Below are 19,481 nucleotides of genomic sequence, written 5' to 3'. Positions count from 1 at the left end.
TCGTTCTCAGTCTGCATTTGAAATGCTGCGGGCACATCAGCGCGAACCCCACCCCTACCCTCCTTGACACATTACCATACTCATCCCCAGATGGAGGGAGTCTGCACTCTGCCAAGGCTACTTACCAAACTGGGCACAGACTCCCAGATTCTCCCACTGCATTACCCCTCTCCCTCTTTCTAATCTATCTGTCTCTCCCTTCATTGTTCCCTCGATCATCTCATTCCTTCTCTACCTGCATCTGTCTGGCACCAAGTTGAGGTGTCGTGCAGACAGAATGCAGTGCGGGACATTTCCTGTCCCTGAGCCATGCAGCCATCTCCATCCTCTGTCTGGCTTGTGTTACGATAAGACCCACAGACTACAGAGACAATCATAGGAGAGACTGGGAGCAGCATGGGGCTCCAGTCCAGTGCCAGCAGCAGCCTTTATAAAACCAATGCCCAGGTTGGGCAGGGCTGAGACGGGGCAGGGGGGCATGAAGGGGAGAGCGGAGGTTGTGGCGCAGGCAGGCAGAGGATAGTGGCTAGACGTGGGTTTGTTTAGCCCTGACGCGGACCACACACTAGACCCACCCTCACCTGTGGAGAAGATGTGCCTCCTCTAAACCGTAAGGTTATTTTATACTGGCTCTGTTTCCTACTAGTCTATTGATTATTCCATTTGAAAATAAGAGGAATCATTAAACAACGGTGCCCACCGCCAAGCCTGCGCCAAGCCTCTGATCACCCGAGCATCTCTTTACGCTCCATTTGTAATAACACATAATCATCTGCCCCTCCAAGCCCCTAGATCAAAAACACACATGTTCTATTCAACAGAGAATGGATAATAACACGTAAACACTCGAGGAATGGGAGAAAAATACAAATATACGCAATCTCACCCTCTGTGGAAGAATCTTGTCTGCCATTTTCCTTCTCTTGGCGCTACAGAGGGAGAAAGACAGAGAGAAAATGGAAAAAGAGAGCATGTTACTATGGTGACAGATAGCGTAGCACCCAGGCCATCTGCTAAAATGCTGGGCCACATCCAGCACCCCAGTGTCCCAGCTGTGTGTGTGTGTGTGTGGGGTGAGTGGTGTGTGTATTGCGCATGTGTGTGTGTGTGTATGTACGCAATGCGGATGTGTGTGTTTTGGGGGATCCAGCAGAGGCAGGACTATGGTATACCACCTGGAGAGCAGGGACTAGTGACACATTTAATACCTCATGCACACACACCTCATGACTCATGCTGTACCATCCAATGTACTGTATAGCCTTCTCTTTATTAATGCTGTATATTGTTTGTATGTTAGTGAGTGTTGGCTCCTACGCCAACTGTGGCCATCTCCAGAGACAAATTTGTTATGTGACCACCAATAACAATGCTTCTGAATCCAACTTTCTTCTTTCCGATGAGGAGAAACCCTATAACCCTTGTGATCTTATGTAAAGTTAATGTGATAACATGTAAAAACAACATGTGATAACATGAAACTACACATGTGAAAACATTACCTCATGTGGGGAAAAATGACAACATGAGGATGCAAAATTTCAACATGTGATACCATAAAAGTACACGTGACAACATTTGAACTAGACAAAAATCTCCAGGGGACCATGACACCATCCCAAGAATGTCACTGCCCTTAGGGAAAACAACAGGATGTGGACAATCACATGATTTCACATGTGGACAATCACATGATTTCACATTTCCACATGTTTTGCTTGTGAAATCTGGTGATCTGGTGACATAATCCAACGGTTGGGACAGTTATAGTCTGAGGATATGGGAGGACTGTCAAACTGCACTGCTATTTTAGTCATCAGTTCATCTGACTAGTCTGTTATCATTGATTTCATTTACTTTATTTCAGCATTTTGAGTTATTTTTTGTACAGTTGTCCAATGTTGGTGGGGCATATTCTCTGGTAATGTAACTCTTGAATCTCTGATAAATACAGTTTTTCTTGAGTGTATTTTTAACAAAACTGAGATATACTTTGAGGTCCAAAGTGTAGGAATACAGGTGAAATCAGCTGTTGACATGGACATGGTGGAGTTGAAGAAAGATTGGAATGCTGAGTTCAAATCCCAGGGTTTTTTTTTGTTCTTTTTTTTATTTCACCTTTATTTAACCAGGTAGGCTAGTTGAGAACAAGTCCTTTATTTAACCAGGTAGGCTAGTTGAGAACAAGTCCTTTATTTAACCAGGTAGGCTAGTTGAGAACAAGTCCTTTATTTAACCAGGTAGGCTAGTTGAGAACAAGTCCTTTATTTAACCAGGTAGGCTAGTTGAGAACAAGTCCTTTATTTAACCAGGTAGGCTAGTTGAGAACAAGTCCTTTATTTAACCAGGTAGGCTAGTTGAGAACAAGTCCTTTATTTAACCAGGTAGGCTAGTTGAGAACAAGTTCTCATTTACAACTGCGACCTGGCCAAGATAAAGTAAAGCAGTTCGACAAAAACAACACAGAGTTACACATAAACAAACGTACAGTCAATAACACAATAGAAAAATCTATGTACAGTGTGTGTAAATGTAGAAGAGTAGGGAGGTAGGGCAATAAATAGGCCATAGAGGCGAAATAATTACAATTTAGCATTAGGTGAGGACACGTTGAATTATAATTACTGTATAAATAAACATACATATTTGACACACTTTGAAATTGTGTAAGTTGAAAACACTATGTTAAATGCACTGTATGTGTACCATAACGACTCAGTTTTGTTTTCAGGGCATTACCTGTGAAATGTCATGTGAAAATCATGTGGTTTTTCCTGTAAGGGAACCCTTCAGTAGCATACTTGTCAAATTCTTTGGGTATGAAAAAAATATTGAAAATATGATAAATATTTTAATTTCTTGTCTTGGACATCATTTGTGTTACAACACCCAATAGATTACTTACCATGGGTCTCAGCTAATGCAAATGAGGTGTGCTGGTATGGTTAAGATGCCTAACCTTTCTAGTCCGGTCCTGCAGCTGCAGTCTGCGCCTCCTCAGTGACTCTTGGTTTACATTATGTTTTTGTTATGAATCAGGTTATTGCCGGAAAAGTGGTGCATTGTTAATATTGGGCCCAGACACTGATTTGAGAGAACAAGTTTGAAATAGTGTCATAGGTTTGTTCTCTCTCAAGCTTCCTCAGTACGTCTGGTTGGGGTCCAAGCGATGTCATTTTGGAAGCCCTGTGTTAAGTGAACCATAGGACAGAGCAGTATAATCAAATGCCTACAGCTCAAGTTGGAAGTTTACATACACCTTAGCCAAATACATTTAAACTCAGTTTTTCACAATTCCTGACATTTAATCCTAGTAAAAATTCCCTGTCTTAGGGGAATTAGGTCAGTTAGGATCACCACTTTATTTTAAGAATGTGAAATGTCAGAATAATAGTAGAGAGAGTTTATTTCAGCTTTTATTTCTTCCATTACATTCCCAGTGGGTCAGAAGTTTACATACACTCAAATATTATTTGGTAGCATTGCCTATACATTTTTTAACTTGGGTCAAACGTTTCAGGTAGCCTTCCACAAGCTTCCCACAATATGTTGGGTGAATTTTGGCCCATTCCTCCTGACAGAGCTGGTGTAACTGAGTCAGGTTTGTAGGCCTCCTTGCTCGCACACACATTTTCAGTTCTGCCCACAAATGTTCTATGGGATTGAGGTCAGGGCTTTGTGATGGCCACTCCAAAACCTTGACTTTGTTGTCCTTAAGCCATTTTGCCACAACTTTGGAAGTATGCTTGGGGTCATTATCCATTTGGAAGACCCATTTGTGACCAAGCTTTAACTTCCTGACTGATGTGTTGAGATGTTGCTTCAATATATCCACATAATTTTCCTACCTCCATGATGCCATCTATTTTGTGAAGTGCACCAGTCCCTCCTGCAGCAAAGCACCCCCACAACATGATGCTGCCACCCTCGTGCTTCACGGTTGGGATGGTGTTCTTCGGCTTGCAAGCATCCCCCTTTTTCCTCCAAACATAACGATGGTCACTATTTTTTACTATTTTCCAAAAAGTATGATCTTTGTCCCCATGTGCAGTTGCAAACCGTAGTCTGGCTTTTTTTATGGCGGTTTTGGAGCAGTGGCTTATTCCTTGCTGAGCGGCCTTTCTGATTGTGTCGATATAGGACTCCTTTTACTGTGGATATAGATACTTGTGTACCTGTTTCCACCAGCATCTTCACAAGGTCCTTTGCTGTTGTACTGGGATTGATTTGCACATTTTGCACCAAAGTACGTTCATCTCTAGGAGACAAAAAGCATCTCCTTCTTGAGCGGTGTGATGGCTGCGTGGTCCCATGGTGTTTATACTTGCGTACTATTGTTTGTACAGATGAACGTGGTACCTTCAGGTGTTTGGAAATTGCTGCCAAGGATGAACCAGACTTGTGGAGGTCTACAATAATTTTTCTGAGGTCTTGGCTGATTTCTTTTGATTTGCCCATGACGTCAAGAAAAGAGGCACTGAGTTTGAAGGTAGGCCTTGAAATACATCCACAAGTACACCTCCAATTGACTCAAATGATGTCAATTAACATATCAGAAGCTTCTAAAGGCATGACATAATTTTCTGGAATTTTCCAAGCTGTTTAAAGGCACAGTCAACTTAGTGTATGTAAACTTCTGACCCACTGGAATTGTGATACAGTGAATTATAAGTGAAATAATCTGTCTGTAAACAATTGTTGGAAAAATGACTTGTGTCATGCACAAAGTAGATGTCCTAACCGACTTGCCAAAACTATAGTTTATTAACAAGAAATTTGTGGAGTGGTTGAAAAACGAGTCGTAATGACTCCAACCTAAGTGTATGTAAACTTCCGACTTCAACTGTATAATGTGAGGATATGTGAGTAATGTTAAATTGTATTAGACATTGGCACACCAGCAGGGACCTCAGACTCACTCGGAAGTCTTTTAACAGGGCAGGGCAAAATAATTAGGGTAAGTTAACAGGCCAAATGCTGAAACACATTACAGCAACATCGGGGGCTGGCTTGGTTACATTTCAAAGGGATCTGAGGGTCATAAACTGGGAATCACAACCCTCTAGAGATTATGAAAACATTGCATCTTGCCAAAACAGAAAAAAAACATAGTTGATTAAAGAGGTGTTAGGGCATCTTTTGGTATGGCTGACATTCCTAAAAGAGACACTTACAGCATCATTTGTTCCCATCATGCCATGCTTCAGTCTACAGCATGCATCTTCACATTCGGAGGTACCCTAATGAACACCTGGTAAAGCTTTCCTCATGGGAAGGCAAACATAGGGGTTTGTTTGGGGTAACATTTGGGGGTGGGTTGACCGAGCCTACACTCGTATGTGCTGGGGTTGGGGGTCAGGGGAGAGGGCAGGGAGGCGAGTAAAAACGTGTGAAAAAACGGACATGCAGCAGAATAAACTCCTACTTTGATCCGAGCGTTGGATCTGATTGGGCATCTCTCATGTCCATCTGCCTCGCTGGCATCTCATTGGCTCCAGGGAATCCCACTGGCTTCCTAAGGGTTGATGTGATTTGAAGGTTGTCCGATTAAAGAGGTTGGTTGGTGTGACAACACACTAGTGGCAGCAAGCAGGATGTCTGTACTGAAGGACAAACTCGTGGTTGTGTGTATGTTTGTGTAAGTGAGGGTGCGTTAGTATCGGTGCAAGTGTGGAGGTAGTATGCACAGGCATCAGTGTGGGGTGCATCTGTGTGCATGCACACACAAAGTGAGAGAGGAGGACATAGTGGATCCTGGTGATCAGTGGATCTGGGGGTCTCATTTGACGCTTGTCTAGCAGGGAAAGGTTCTCATTGGACAGTGGGGAATCATGCTTCACTCACTTCAGTGTTTAGATGGCACACTAACAACAAGCAGACACATTGGTAATGAACACACTGGGACTAAGGCACAGACTAGCACACCGTGGAAAAAGGAGTGACAGAGAAGCAAAAACACCCCCTCTAGTCCTACTAGGATCCAGGTAGTATTGATAAATGTAGTACGTGGGCAAACTGGGCATATCTGAATACTTCTATGTAGGCCTATAGTCTTTGTGGGTTTTCAATGTGCAAGGTATAGCTGCACCTGAAGCTTTTTCACAAATTATAGGGCTGTCCTATAATTCTCAACCCAAAACATCCTTCCTATTGTCTACAATGCAAAAAGTACCAAATGAAAACTGATCTTTGACTCGACTGCAATTACACAAAACTATTTCTAGCATCCTTGTAAATTGAAATTTGAATATGCCCTATTTTTAGAAGCATGGCAGATCTGTATGGGTAGAAAAGTGCTGGCTCGACAGGACGAGCTCAGGTGCATCTAGCCAATAGCCATACGGTTTCAATGACACTGCAAACACAGGTGGCTGTGCTTGGGCTGGGCTGTTGGCTGGGGAGGGGGCTGTCAGCTGCCAGAGGACAAGCATATGCTTTGCCAGAGAAAGTGTCACCTACTGGGTCACCCTGGCATATCGATCAGGCAGGCCCTCAACAGGGAGGGAACCGTGGGGGTAGGGGTGGAGGGCCGACATGGGACAACAATTTTCCTGGCCCTTGTCTGACAAGGCTGCTTAATTGTGAGTGGATCAATTGCACCGCGGATACAGAGAGGGAGAATATTGATCTACTCTCTAATAACTACACCTGGCTCAATCACCTCCCTGAGGAATTACTCAGGGCCGGTGGTGTACATGTGAAGCACAACACAATGCGGGTGTGGTTCTGAGGAACTGTTTTTGTGACTGTCAAGTATTTTTAGAAGCCAGTTCATGGGATAGACTGATTGGTTTTGGCAGAGACGTTATATCTCGTAACCTAGGTTAGCTCTTATTCTGAGGAGTGTAGATGGTTTCCACAATATGCTGACCATGATAGGTAACAGACCACAAAACAGAGGTCATAATGTGGCTAAAACTAATCGCCAAATGTAGATAAGGGGTGAACAGTGTCAGAGAGTAGTGGATAGGTTGCAATACTAAAGCAAGCAGTAGGGGGAGCACAGAAAGAGAGAGCACTCACAGCACAATGCAGGAGTGAGAAACAGTCGGTCTGATAGATGCAGATGGTGAATTGCAGATATTACACACAGAAACATGACCAGAGGCAGGCATGGAGTAGAGAGGGCTAGGTTGCAGAGGTGAGAGGGGACTGGGGTTGGATCGTGGATGAATCCTGGCCGTGTGACTCACTTTCTGGCCCGGTTCTGTACGTTCTGCTGCTGCTGGTTCTGCTGGGAGGGGGCAGGTCTCTTGCGGCTGGGCTCCATAACCGGGGTGGGCAGGCCGGGCCGCACCGTAGGGCTCCCACTGTACGGGGGGCCGGGAGGGCCCATGGGGGCACCCTGGTGGGGCATCCTAGCTCCAGATGGCATTCCAGGACGCTAGAGATGACAGGAGACACGGTATTAGTTACTGCACATTTCAAATACACAGACGTAGGGCTGGGCGGTATACCGTATTTTTCTATATACACCGGTATTGATGCTCGGGCCGGTTCGGGTTTTTACTTTACCTTCTATTACGGTATTTCAATGTTTGGTTTGTTAAATGTGATACGTAACTCCAGCGAGTTTAATGTCCGTTTTTATAGTTTACTCTGTTTGCTACTTGAGCCGTCTTTCTCCCTCTCCGCTTGCTGCATGCCGCGTCCCACACCAAGCCTGCCCCGTCAATCAAGAACAGAGCAGCTGCCGACCACGGAGTCACAAGTGCTTTCTTGCCGTTCACTCTGCAGTCTGCATGGTCAGAAAGATGTTTGTGACAACGACGCTGCTTTCTATAAGCGTTCTATAAATACACTATTCGTTTGTGTATCTTACTGTGTGAAAACTACGGTCTGCTAGTTTGTCATTTAGCAAGTTTTGTTAGCCACTAATGCTAATCGCTAGTTAGCTGACTAGCTAGCTTGCTAAATGTACTAAGAGTCAGAGCAAATGTAGCTACCTAATACAGCCTGGTCACAGATAGAACAATAAGCTAGATGTTTCACAAGATGTATAGATCTGAAGCATCTGGTTGGCGATGACAGGAAGCCCAGTTGCCAGCAGCGGGAGAAGTTTTGGATTTTGGCCGACATTCTGCAAATTTTCACACATTTGATACAGTACTGTTCCCAAAACGATAATTTGTTAAGACGAGTGGACTTGTTTAGCAGACTTTACCCTTTGCCAAAGTTTCCAAAAAAATGCATTATTTACAATGAGTGCAAGGACGAATTGAATTATTGCACACGTCACAGAAATATGCAAATACATGCTAGAACGTGCCAATAGGATCTCGATAGCTTGTGCTTGGCTCTGCCCACCTCCTTGCTTGTTCTGCCCACTCCGATTAATTTGCTCCCATTGGAAACAACAGGCTGTGGTCTATCTTGGGTTAGTTATAAAATATGTTGCATGTTACCAGTGCTGGTGTAGGCCTAGATAAGCATGTTGTTTGTGCAACAGTATCTTCTAAATCGGATAAGAATAGGCGAAGCATTAATATGTTAGTTAGCTAGCTACATGAGGTAAGAAAACATGTAATCTAATATCTATTACGTTCCCCTGAAAACACTGACCAACACTTTGGTTCCTACTCAGTCAATTCTTCCCTGGCTTATTCATTCATTGTCATGTAAACAACAATGTATTCAATGTGCTCCCCACTATATTCCAACGATGGAAAAATAATTATTAATCTAACTCTATGATTTCAACAGTTCACCAATTAACTATGTCTAGATGTTTTGCCCATATCATGCAGCTCTGCTTGGAACAGTGTGGAAATTATAACAAAAGTGCAGAAAATGATTAAATTAGTTTTTGTTTGAAGTTGGATTGAACCGTATAAAATAATCCAAATGGAGAAAGCCCCACTGAAATCACTTTTAATGTGTTGCCACCCTAGAGTCATGAACTACTCAAAGCATATTTAGAATGTGAAAAATATTGTGATATGATATTTTGGTCATATCGCCCAAACCTACACAGACGTCATGGTTTGGTATGTAGTGTAAACTCATATGACTGGTCTGTATCAGGTGTGTTAAACTAGGACTGGAACAAAATCCTGCACATACTAATGCCTTCCAGGACCGGGACCGGGAACCCCTGGTTTATGTCCTAGCACAGGTGTAATTTACTCCAGTGATTCCATTAATAAAACATTGAATGAATGAAATCAAGTCGTATAGTATTCATGTGTAATGATTCCTTTCTCACTCACTCATGTATCTCTTATTCTTGCTGATAGCAAGATCACTCAAAACACACCCTGAAGAAAGGGCTAACAGTGATTACACACACACACACACACACACACACACACACACACACACACACACACACACACACACCACACAGAAGCCAAATGTCCAAGTGGCCAACAATCTAGCAGCGGCCTGCCTGCCTGGCAACCCTGTGAAACTGGGGAGGAGGGGGGGGGGGCAACACCTGTGGCTGCCTGTCAGTCACTCCGTGTGTCCGTCCCATGGCAACAGCTGTTGTCCCAGGCTGTGTTTGATGCCACAGCGAACTGTCTGACTGAAAACTGAACCCAAAGAGCTACCCAATGAGAGGAGATAACCCAGAGAGCTACCCAATAAGAGGAGAGAACCCAGAGCTACCCAATAAGAGAAGAGAACCCCAGAGCTACCCATTGAGAAGAGACAAATCAATGAGCTACCTAATAGAGCCCCACAGTGGAGTTGTCATAATTCCCATAAACCCTAGCAGTCAAACAGGGAAATGGTTCCAATAGTTTTTCCACCATTCATTTTTCTCATAAAATAAGGGCTGTGTTTCATGTAGGCTTACCCTGGCGTGACATTTAACCAGGTAGGCTAGTTGAGAACAAGTTCTCATTTGCAACTGCGACCTGGCCAAGATAAAGCATAGCAATTCGACACATACAACAACACAGAGTTACACATGGAATAAACAAACATACAGTCAATAATACAGCAGAACAAAAGAAAACAAAAAGTCTATATACAGTGAGTGCATATGAGGTAAGTTAAGGCAATAAATGGGCCATGGTGGCGAAGTAATTACAATATAGCAATTAAACACTGGAGATGTGCAGAAGATGAATGTGCAAGTAGAGATACTAGGGTGCAAAGGAGCAAGGTCAATAAATAAATAAATAAATACAGTATGGGGATGAGGTAGGTAGATAGATGGGCTGTTTACAGATGGGCTATGTACAGGTGCAGTGATCTGTGAGCTGCTCTGACAGGTGGTGCTTAAAGCTAGTGAGGGAGAAATGAGTCTCCAGCTTCAGAGATTTTTGCAGTTCGTTCCAGTCATTGGCAGCAGAGAACTGGAAGGAAAGACGACCAAAGGAGGAATTGGCTTTGGGGGTGACCAGTGAGATATACCTGCTGGAGCACGTGCTACGAGTGGGTGCTGCTATGGTGACCAGTGAGCTGAGATAAGGCGGGGCTTTACCTAGCAGAGACTTGTAGATGACCTGTAGCCAGGGGGTTGGCGACGAGTATGAAGCGAGGGCCAACCAACGAGAAAGTACAGGTTGCAATGGTGGGTAGTGTATGGGGCTTTGGTGACAAAACAGATGACACTGTGATAGACTGCATCCAGTTTGTTGAGTAGAGTGTTGGAGGCTATTTTATAGATGACATCACCGAAGTCACGGATCGGTAGGATGATCAGTTTTACGAGGGTGTTTGGCAGCATGAGTGAAGGATGCTTTGTTGCGATATAGGAAGCCGATTCTAGATTTAATTTTGGATTGGAGATGCTTAATGGGAGTCTGGAAGGAGAGTTTACAGTCTAACCAGACACCCAGGTATTTGAAGTTGTCCACGTATTCTAAGTCAGAGCCGTCCAGAGTAGTGATGCTGGACGGGCGAGCAGGTGCGGGCAGTGATCGATTGAATAGCATGCATTTAGTTTTACTTGCGTTTAAGAGCAGTTGGAGGCCACGGAAGGAGAGTTGTATGGCATTGAAGCTCGTCTGGAGGTTAGTTAACACAGTATCCAAAGAGGGGCCAGAAGTATACAGAATGGTGTCGTCTGCGTAGAGGTGGATCAGAGAATCACAAGCAGCAAGAGAAACATCATTGATGTATACAGAGAAGAGAGTCGGCCCGAGAATTGAACCCTGTGGCACCCCCATAGAGTCTGCCAGAGGTCCGGACAACAGGCCCTCCGATTTGACACATTGAACTCTATCAGAGAAGTAGTTGGTAAACCAGGCGAGGCAATCATTTGAGAAACCAAGGCTGTCGAGTCTGCCAATAAGAATGTGGTGATTGACAGAGTCGAAAGCCTTGGCCAGGTCGATGAATACGGCTGCACAGTAATGTCTCTTATCGATGGCGGTTATGATGTCATTTAGGACCTTGAGTGTGGCTGAGGTGCACCCATGACCAGCTCTGAAACCAGATTGCATAGCGGAGAAGGTACAGTGGGATTCGAAATGGTCGGTAATCTGTTTGTTAACTTGGCTTTCGAAGACCTTAGAAAGACAGGGTAGGATAGATATAGGTCTGTAGCAGTTTGGGTCTAGAGTGTCACCCCCTTTGAAGAGGGGGATGACCGCGGCAGCTTTCCAATCTTTGGGAATCTCAGACAATACGAAAGAGAGTTTGAACAGGCTAGTAAGGGGTTGCAACAATTTCGGCAGATCATTTTAGAAAGAGAGGGTCCAGATTGTCTAGCCCGGCTGATTTGTATGGGTCCAGATTTTGCAGCTCTTTCAGAACATCAGCTATCTGGATTTAATTGGCAGGTTGCTGTGGAGGGTGCCGGGCAGTTGACCGGGGTAGGAGTAGCCAGGTGGAAAGCATGGCCAGCCGTAGAGAAATTCTTATTGAAATTCTCAATTATAGTGGATTTATCGGTGGTGACAGTGTTTCCTAGCCTCAGAGCAGTGGGCAGCTGGGAGGAGGTGCTCTTATTCTCCATGGACTTTACAGTATCACAGAACTTTTTTGAGTTAGTACTACAGGATGCAAATTTCTGTTTGAAAAAGCTAGCCTTAGCTTTTCTAACTGCCTGTGTATATTTGTTCCTGACTTCCCTGAAAATGTGCATAACACGGGGGCTATTCGATGCTAATGCAGAACGCCACAGGATGTTTTTGTGCTGGTCAAGGGCAGACAGGTCTGGAGTGAACCAAGGACTATATCTATTCCTAGTTCTAAAATACAGGCAAAGATCTGAAAAGTAGACATCATTCAAGACTACAAAACCCTGCAAGCTCCTGCATGTCATCTCTAGCTGACACCTTTGCTATCAGGTATTGTGTCAATTTAAAACTTGCACAAGACAATTCACAGAATTGTCAATTTAAAGAAATGTAGCCAATTTAGTCATTAGTAAATTTAGCTAACATTACCTTGGTTCGGAAGTCTCGTCCACATCATCATGGCATTTGTAGTTCTTTATGAAAGCCACATTATCAGCTAATTAGCATTTCATTTTTGGGGGGTAAATACAGGCAAATATATTGCTAAAAGACACCTTGTCCTAGAGAAATGTACACAATTATTAAAACGTCACACCAGGGTAAGTTTACACGAAACACAGCCCTTATTTTAAGTGCTTCTAAAAATCCCTATGGGGAAAAAAATGAATGGTGGAAAAACGATTGGAACAATTTCCTCGTTTGACCGCTAGGTTTTATGGGTATTATGACTGATACTGTGGTACTCTATGAGGAGGAGAGTTCCAGAGTCCTAGGACTCAATGTGCAACAAGCACAAGAGTAAATACAAAGAAACTTAGCTCTATCTCGATTTTGTTATGACATCAATGCTCCATGAGATTAGAAAGTCAATCATTACTTTTTTGGGAGGGAAACATTTCCTAATACGGCACTTTCCCTAAAAGAGTTGACATGCCATTTGAGAGTGGTAAATACAACAAAACCACAAAGGGAAAACACTAAGTACTTAGTTTAAAGAGGACATTCATTGTATGCCAATTCTAAAAATGGATTTTGCTTTAACGTGTGGATAAAATTGTATAATAATCATTCCACAAGGAGGAACTGTGTCATATTGGTTATTTCATGACCATTATTTGAGCGAGGCTAAAAGCCTATTCCTACATACAACCCCTGTATTGACTCCTGCGATAACCCCTTATTCATAACAAATAGATGAGATAGGAACCCTTGTGATCTGGCAAACAATCACCTTTACAACTTAGTATCAAAGTGGCCTTGGTAGGAGAGTTTAAAAGCCTCCTAGGCTGCATCCCAAATGGCATCCCATTCCCTGTAAATGAACTACTTCTAACCTTATTGGCCCTGGTCAAAAGTAGTGCATTATATAGGGAATATGGTGCTATTTGGGGCGTAGCCCAACTCTTTTCATCAGTCAGGAAGTGGTTCTGCAGTATGGTTCCCTGGTCGCTGTGAAATGTGGCACCTCACAGAGTGGGAAATGGAGTAACAATAGCCCCACATTACTGACTGCCACAGCTAGCAACATTTATTTTACCACTTTACACATACATTTTGGGATTCCTCCTCTGTAAAAGTAATTTGCCTGACGACGTGCTAGTGGACAAGGAGAGTCTAATTTCATACGTTGCCACATTTCTGCTCCTCCTCTCCTTTATTACCTTTGATGTTTTTCAAAAAAAGGCGAGAAGAGGACGGAGGAGTTAGCAAAACCTATAGAGAATCTCCCAATAACAGGTCATACTGTTCTGCCAAATAAGATCTCTGGGATGATCTTGCATCACCCATGTTTTAAGCTAGTGCTTTGACATTTTCCATTGGGGAGAAATTGTGTGGGTTTTCAATCGACTCTAAACTGTTGTGAAATCAAGATAAACCGAGTTGGGGAGTATTGGGAGCTAACATACTGTATGCACATCTACAATCGCTTAAAAGCACACAAAGACACACAAACCCAAACACTATTAATCATCAACAGCAATCCGTTTATTAACTCCATCTTATCTGCACTAGTCATTTGGTTGAGTGACTGTGTGAAATAGAGTTGTGGGAGACGTTAGGTGCGGTTTGTGCCACTACTGTAACCTAGGGGTCACCACTGTTTCCACTCACAGGACGGTCAAACATATGGTGCTCTGGTGAAAAGTAGTGCACTATATAGGGAATATGATGCCATTTGGGATGGAACCAGGCCCACATGGGAAAACTGCCGCAGAAACAGCCATTTTACGACCAGCTTAACATGAGGATGACAATAGGAAATAGCCCTATAGGATCTGTAAAATATATTCTATGCTTGAAGTACTCAAATAACACCAATAGCCACAACAATGCCACAGTCTCTGGCTTTACATTTCATGAATCAATTGCAGCCAACACTGAGCACCCTCTTATCACAAGGTGATCTCTCGTTAAACCATCAATATGTGCTAAAATCACCTGATCTCAATTACAACCACTATTGGCAAGCATTTTACCGCTCCCTAAAGCTGATGTCGGTGTTAAAGGCCCAATGCAGCAGTTTTTATATCAATATCAAATCCTTTCTGGTTAACAATTAAGTACCTTACCGTAATAGATTCAGCTGTTGTACAATATCATATTAAACACAGCAAAAACTGAATTTCGACTGCCTTTAACTTTAAGTCCTGGTTGCTTATCAAAAGGGGAAAATAAAGTATTCCTGAATTTCTACATCTAAAATCGATAACTTAACCAAGCCAATCATGATTGAGTTAATATAATCTGTTTTCATTAAATTAGTCTAATCAAGGTATGTCAAATGACAAATTATATTCTGATGTGACCCAAACACACATCTATAATGCACTGTATTGTACTTTACTGTACTCTACAGTAAACTCGAGTATAGTTCAGTACAGGAAAGTAGAGTTGTAGGGCAGCCCCCGAAGTGACTCTTCTTATCAACTGTATGCAACAATTTCCTCTGTGTCATCTTAGGAATTCAACATTCTCTGTGTTGAACCCCCAATGTCACATCTCTAAGAAGCAGAGGTTCTGTTGTGATTACATCATGTACGTCTAATATCTGATTGGCGGTTAACTTTACAGTAATACTTTTGGTCAACAACTCAGATTTTGAATCAAAATGACATTCATTGTGCTTACTCTTATGTTCCTGACCTGCTGTGGTCAGATACTCTCTGTCCTTCTCTCTAACTCTCCCATGTGCTATGAGCCATGGCACAAGCCAAGGTTTCTTTGTCTCTCTCTAACCATGCTTGGAATAATGCCTTTGAAGGTAGGCCTTGAAATACATCCACAGGTACACCTCCAATTGACTCAAATGATGTCAATTAGCCTATCAGAAGCTTCTAAAGCCATGACATAATTTTCTGGAATTTTCCAAGCTGTTTAAGGGCACAGTCAACTTAGTGTATGTAAACATCTGACACACTGGAATTATGATACAGTGAATTATAAGTGAAATAATCTGTCTGTAAACAATTGTTGGAAAAATTACTTATGTCATGCACAAAGTAGATGTCCTAACCGACTTGCCAAAACTATAGTTTGTTAACCAGAAATGTGTGGAGTGGTTGAAAAACAAGTTAAATATCTCCAACCTAAGTGTATGTTAACTTCAGACCACAACTGCATATATAATATACTGTATATACACATATCAAATCTTACTGCCCACTACAGAGTACAGTTCAGCACAGTACATTATAGTTCAGTACAGTACTATACTGTGTCTATATTCTTACAATAAATATTTTGGATTTATACCAGTCTTGGTATTTTCAATGTTCCTGATAGGTGGATATTTCATTGGGGTCAGGAGTAGAGAACCTAGAGGCAGCTGCCTGGTATCTAAATCGTTTGACACAGGAACAACGGAAGATCACCTGATCTGCTGGTTTATTCTTGTGGGTTTTTGGTTTTAACACGCAGGTGCATGTTATCTCCCGTTAGTAGCGTTTTAAGACATTCAGCCGGAACATGCAGCTGTGCATTAAGTTCTGCCTGTTGGTTACAATTGATCCCATTAAAATGGAGGCCAGCTAGTCAGTCAGTGAGTTGGAGAGAGGCTGTGGTGCAATGGAGTCCATGTCCTCTCCCAGTCACAGTCACACAGGTGCTGCTGTCACTCTGCTGGCTGCGGGCTGGTGGGCGGGCTGGGAGGGAGGAGAAGCAGCTGTGTGGTTTCTCTGGGGCCTGGGCAGAGAGAAAGTAGCTCTAACTTTAACATTCCTGTTGGGGTCTGGGTGCTGCTGGCTGGTCTCTTTCTTTGGTTACCTTGACAAGAAGACCCTGGCTCTTCTCCCCCCCCCACTGTCCACTTCCTATCTCGGCAGGAGGGTGGAGCGTTTCCCCTAGACTGGGCGTGTGGCCAGGCCCCGCCGTGCTGTGTGGCCACCCAAGGTAGAGGGAAAGGGGACACCTAGTCAGTTGTACAACTGAATGCAGGGGACTGGGAGAGGATAGGGGAGAGACCTGATTGAAGGAGTGGTAATACTATAGTGGGCAAATAATAGGTTAACTAACTGGGATCCTGTAAAGTATAGAAAAGGAATGATTGACCGACTGGATGTGCCCTATTGGCTGATTGGATGTGCCCTATTGGCTGATTGGATGTGCCCTATTGGCTGATTGGATGTGCCCAATTGGCTGATTGGATGTGGCCTATTGGCTGATTGGATGTGCCCTATTGGCTGATTGGATGTGCCCTATTGGCTGATTGGATGTGCCCTATTGGCTGATTGGATGTGCCCTATTGGGTGGTCCTCCTCTGCAGTATTGTCTTCCCAAATCCTTACAAATCCATGCCAACAGCAGCCCATATCTGATTTCTGTCCTCCACTCTTCCCCGTCTCTCACAACTCTGTCTGTCAGCCAGCCAGCAATTTAATCTGCCATGTGGTTGGATATCTGAGACGACCTTTGACGGCATCTGTAGGAGGGTTGAAGGTGTTTGGAGAGGCCACAGTGTATTTAACCCACATAGGGCTAAAAATGTGATTGGAGAAGCTCCGTAATAGAATCTGGGGCATGGCAAAGTTCATGATAACAGTCACACACACATACACACACGCTCTGTACGTAGTCATACTATGACATTTGAAATGTCTATTCATTTTAAACCTTTGTGAGAGTAATGTATACTGTCAATTTTTGATTGTTTATTACATTTTTGTTTATTATCTATTTCACTTGCTTTGGCAATGTAAACAATGTTTCCCATGCCAATAAAGCCCTTTGAATTGAATTGACAATTAAGAGAAAGAGAGAGAGAGAGAGAGAGAGAGAGAGAGAGAGAGACTCAAGGTCGCCCAGTGGCGCCCACCCAACAGGCTTCCAAGACCAGGCCATCTCCAAGAGACCTCTCCCCCACGGACTGAAACCCCACACATGGAAAGAGTCCAGCAGGAGGCTGAAACACCAGGACCTTCAGAGCGCCACATAAGTGCAACAGTAGGTGTGTGTGTGAAGGAATGTGGCTGGCCTTTCAGATGTTCTATCTCCAGAGGGGGAGTTGTGTTCTCTTAGCCTACTGTAGTAAATATTCATAGGGATAAGTCTCAAATGGCACCTTATTCCCTTTATAGTGCGCTACTGTTTACCAAAGCCCTATTGGACTGCGTAGAGAACATTTTGGGACGCACCCTGGTTTTTAACTCAACTGGGAGTGAAACAGAGAGTAAAACATCACTCCTCACCACAAACTAAAGATTCCTGCAGTCTATACAGTGAGCTGGAGTCTCATAACTCGCCGGCATTGAAGTAAATATGATAATCAAGACGATTCTACTGAGAGAAGAGGCAGTTCAGGCATGAAGAAAAATATTTAGAGAGAGAGAGAGAGAGAGAGAGAGAGAGAGAGAGAGAGAGAGAGAGAGAGAGAGAGAGAGAGAGAGAGTTAATTGGTCTTTTGAGAAGACACACTCATCTGGCTCATCATCACCTCTGCTCATTGTTTCACTTCAGTCTCTGCCCACTGGGCAGATGTCAATTCAACGTCTATTCCACATTGGTTCAAAGTCATTTCATTGAAATAACACGGGGACAATGTTGATTCAACCAGAGTGTGCATAGTGGGTATGCTGTACACTTATGCTTAATGCACTTCATCTTGTAGTACATGAACTGGCCAATACAATGAATGTGATCTGGATGTGTATATTCATATTCCTTGTGACTTTTAATAGATGGGTGAGGATTTGAGAAGACTTTGTGGACTAGACAATGAAATACATTGACAGTGGTCTCGATTAAAGCCTCATGTCTTTGGGTTTTAACTGCCAGTCTAAACAAAACACACATCCATAACCCACACACACATCCATAACACACACACACACACACACACACACACACACCCTCCATGATCACAGCATTGTGCTCATCATAGGCACTATTGTATTCCCAGGTCAGTTAATGCTGCATATGTTATGACAGCAGTGACAGACCTTACCCTTTCCCCCAACCATGTGAAATTCACCCATTGCCATTTATTTTAAATAAGCTCAATTTCCTGCATTTCAAAACATTGAAGCATGCTCCAATAACATTATCCACATGACCATACACGTATATGTTCAAATGATCATAGCAGCGCGCTTATCTTACGACCGCTCTGAGACTGTGTTTTGAGTGAGCTGGTTGCTTCCCCCCACTCACTCGCTAACTCCAAGCATGCTCAGTGTGCTCTGATAGCCAGGGGGTTGGCTGCTGCTAGCATCGCTCTGTGTCCCTCTCTCCTTCCTTCTCTCTCTTTTTTGCATTTCAAATGGCTGTCCTCCTCCGCTCCCTACTCCTTCCCTGATCTTCTTTAAAAAGAAAACAGTGTGGGATCCAGAGGGCTGGATATAACCTTCACATGGACAGCTATCTCTCTCAGATTGCCTATGCGCCGATGCTCTCTCTCACACACACGCTTGAGTAGTCACATATACACACACACACACACACACACACACACACACACACGCCAGGGTCCGGCTCTCTCTGTCTCAATGACAGACAGTGCTACTGGGCAACTCACCACTCCATGGACCAGGAACTCAAACAGTTTGCTCTTGGTGGCTTTGCGCGCTCCCCCCGCCGTCTCCTCCGTAGCCATTTGCGCCGTCCCCTCGCTTCCCCCTGCTCCTACTACGTCTCCCTCTCTTTCTTTTGTCTTTCCCTCTCCCTCTCTTCCCCTTCACCCGAGCTTCAAATCCCCTCCCTTGCTTTACTTTCCTCCTCTTTGTGCTCTCCTTTTCTAGCGCCGTCCCCGACTCTCTCTCCTTCGCTCTCTCTCAACCCTCTCCCCCTCTCTCCCTCTGTGTTTTTGCCGTGCAGCCCTGCCGAGGCGCTCACTCTGTCTCAGAGCACACTTTTTAGTTGAGCTGCCTTTCAGGAGTAGAAGCCCTGCGGAGAAGGGGAGTGGGGGCCCCGGCAGGGGGGTTTGAGCCGGCCCACCCCTGGCGGCCCCCTGCCACAGCTGTTGCATTCCATTCCATTGGTAGATAAGGGCATGCGGTGTGACTGGCTGCCTGTGCCTGGTTGTTTGAGCAAGGGGACTGGGAAAGTTAGCCTCAGTTAGACATTCCCACCTCC

At 43.9% G+C, this 19,481-nt stretch overlaps 1 protein-coding gene across 10 annotated transcripts in view; it reads right to left on the bottom strand.

Annotated features, from left to right (window-relative positions):
* LOC106578675 (SWI/SNF-related matrix-associated actin-dependent regulator of chromatin subfamily D member 3) overlaps nt 1-19,481 on the bottom strand; it is a 62,305-nt gene that overhangs the window by 15,503 nt on the left and 27,321 nt on the right. The window contains exons 1-4 of one of the 10 annotated variants that reach the window (XM_014157751.2): nt 18,925-19,382; nt 7,194-7,384; nt 5,426-5,515; nt 887-929 (exon numbers count right to left, since the gene is read on the bottom strand). In XM_014157751.2, coding sequence (XP_014013226.1) covers nt 887-929; nt 5,426-5,515; nt 7,194-7,384; nt 18,925-19,002 — 402 coding nt within the window. In that variant the 5' untranslated portion in view covers nt 19,003-19,382. Of the gene's footprint in view, nt 1-886; nt 930-5,425; nt 5,516-7,193; nt 7,385-18,924; nt 19,383-19,481 lie in introns of those variants that run through there. The other 9 variants (XM_014157752.2, XM_014157754.2, XM_014157753.2 and 6 more) reach the window with 9 other exon arrangements.

The sequence above is a fragment of the Salmo salar genome, chromosome ssa19 (genome assembly GCF_905237065.1).
Source record: "Salmo salar chromosome ssa19, Ssal_v3.1, whole genome shotgun sequence".
NCBI classification, from domain to species: domain Eukaryota; kingdom Metazoa; phylum Chordata; class Actinopteri; order Salmoniformes; family Salmonidae; genus Salmo; species Salmo salar.
The sequence above is the reverse complement of the archived record's forward strand: the minus strand, read 5'-3'. Positions and strand labels throughout refer to the sequence as shown.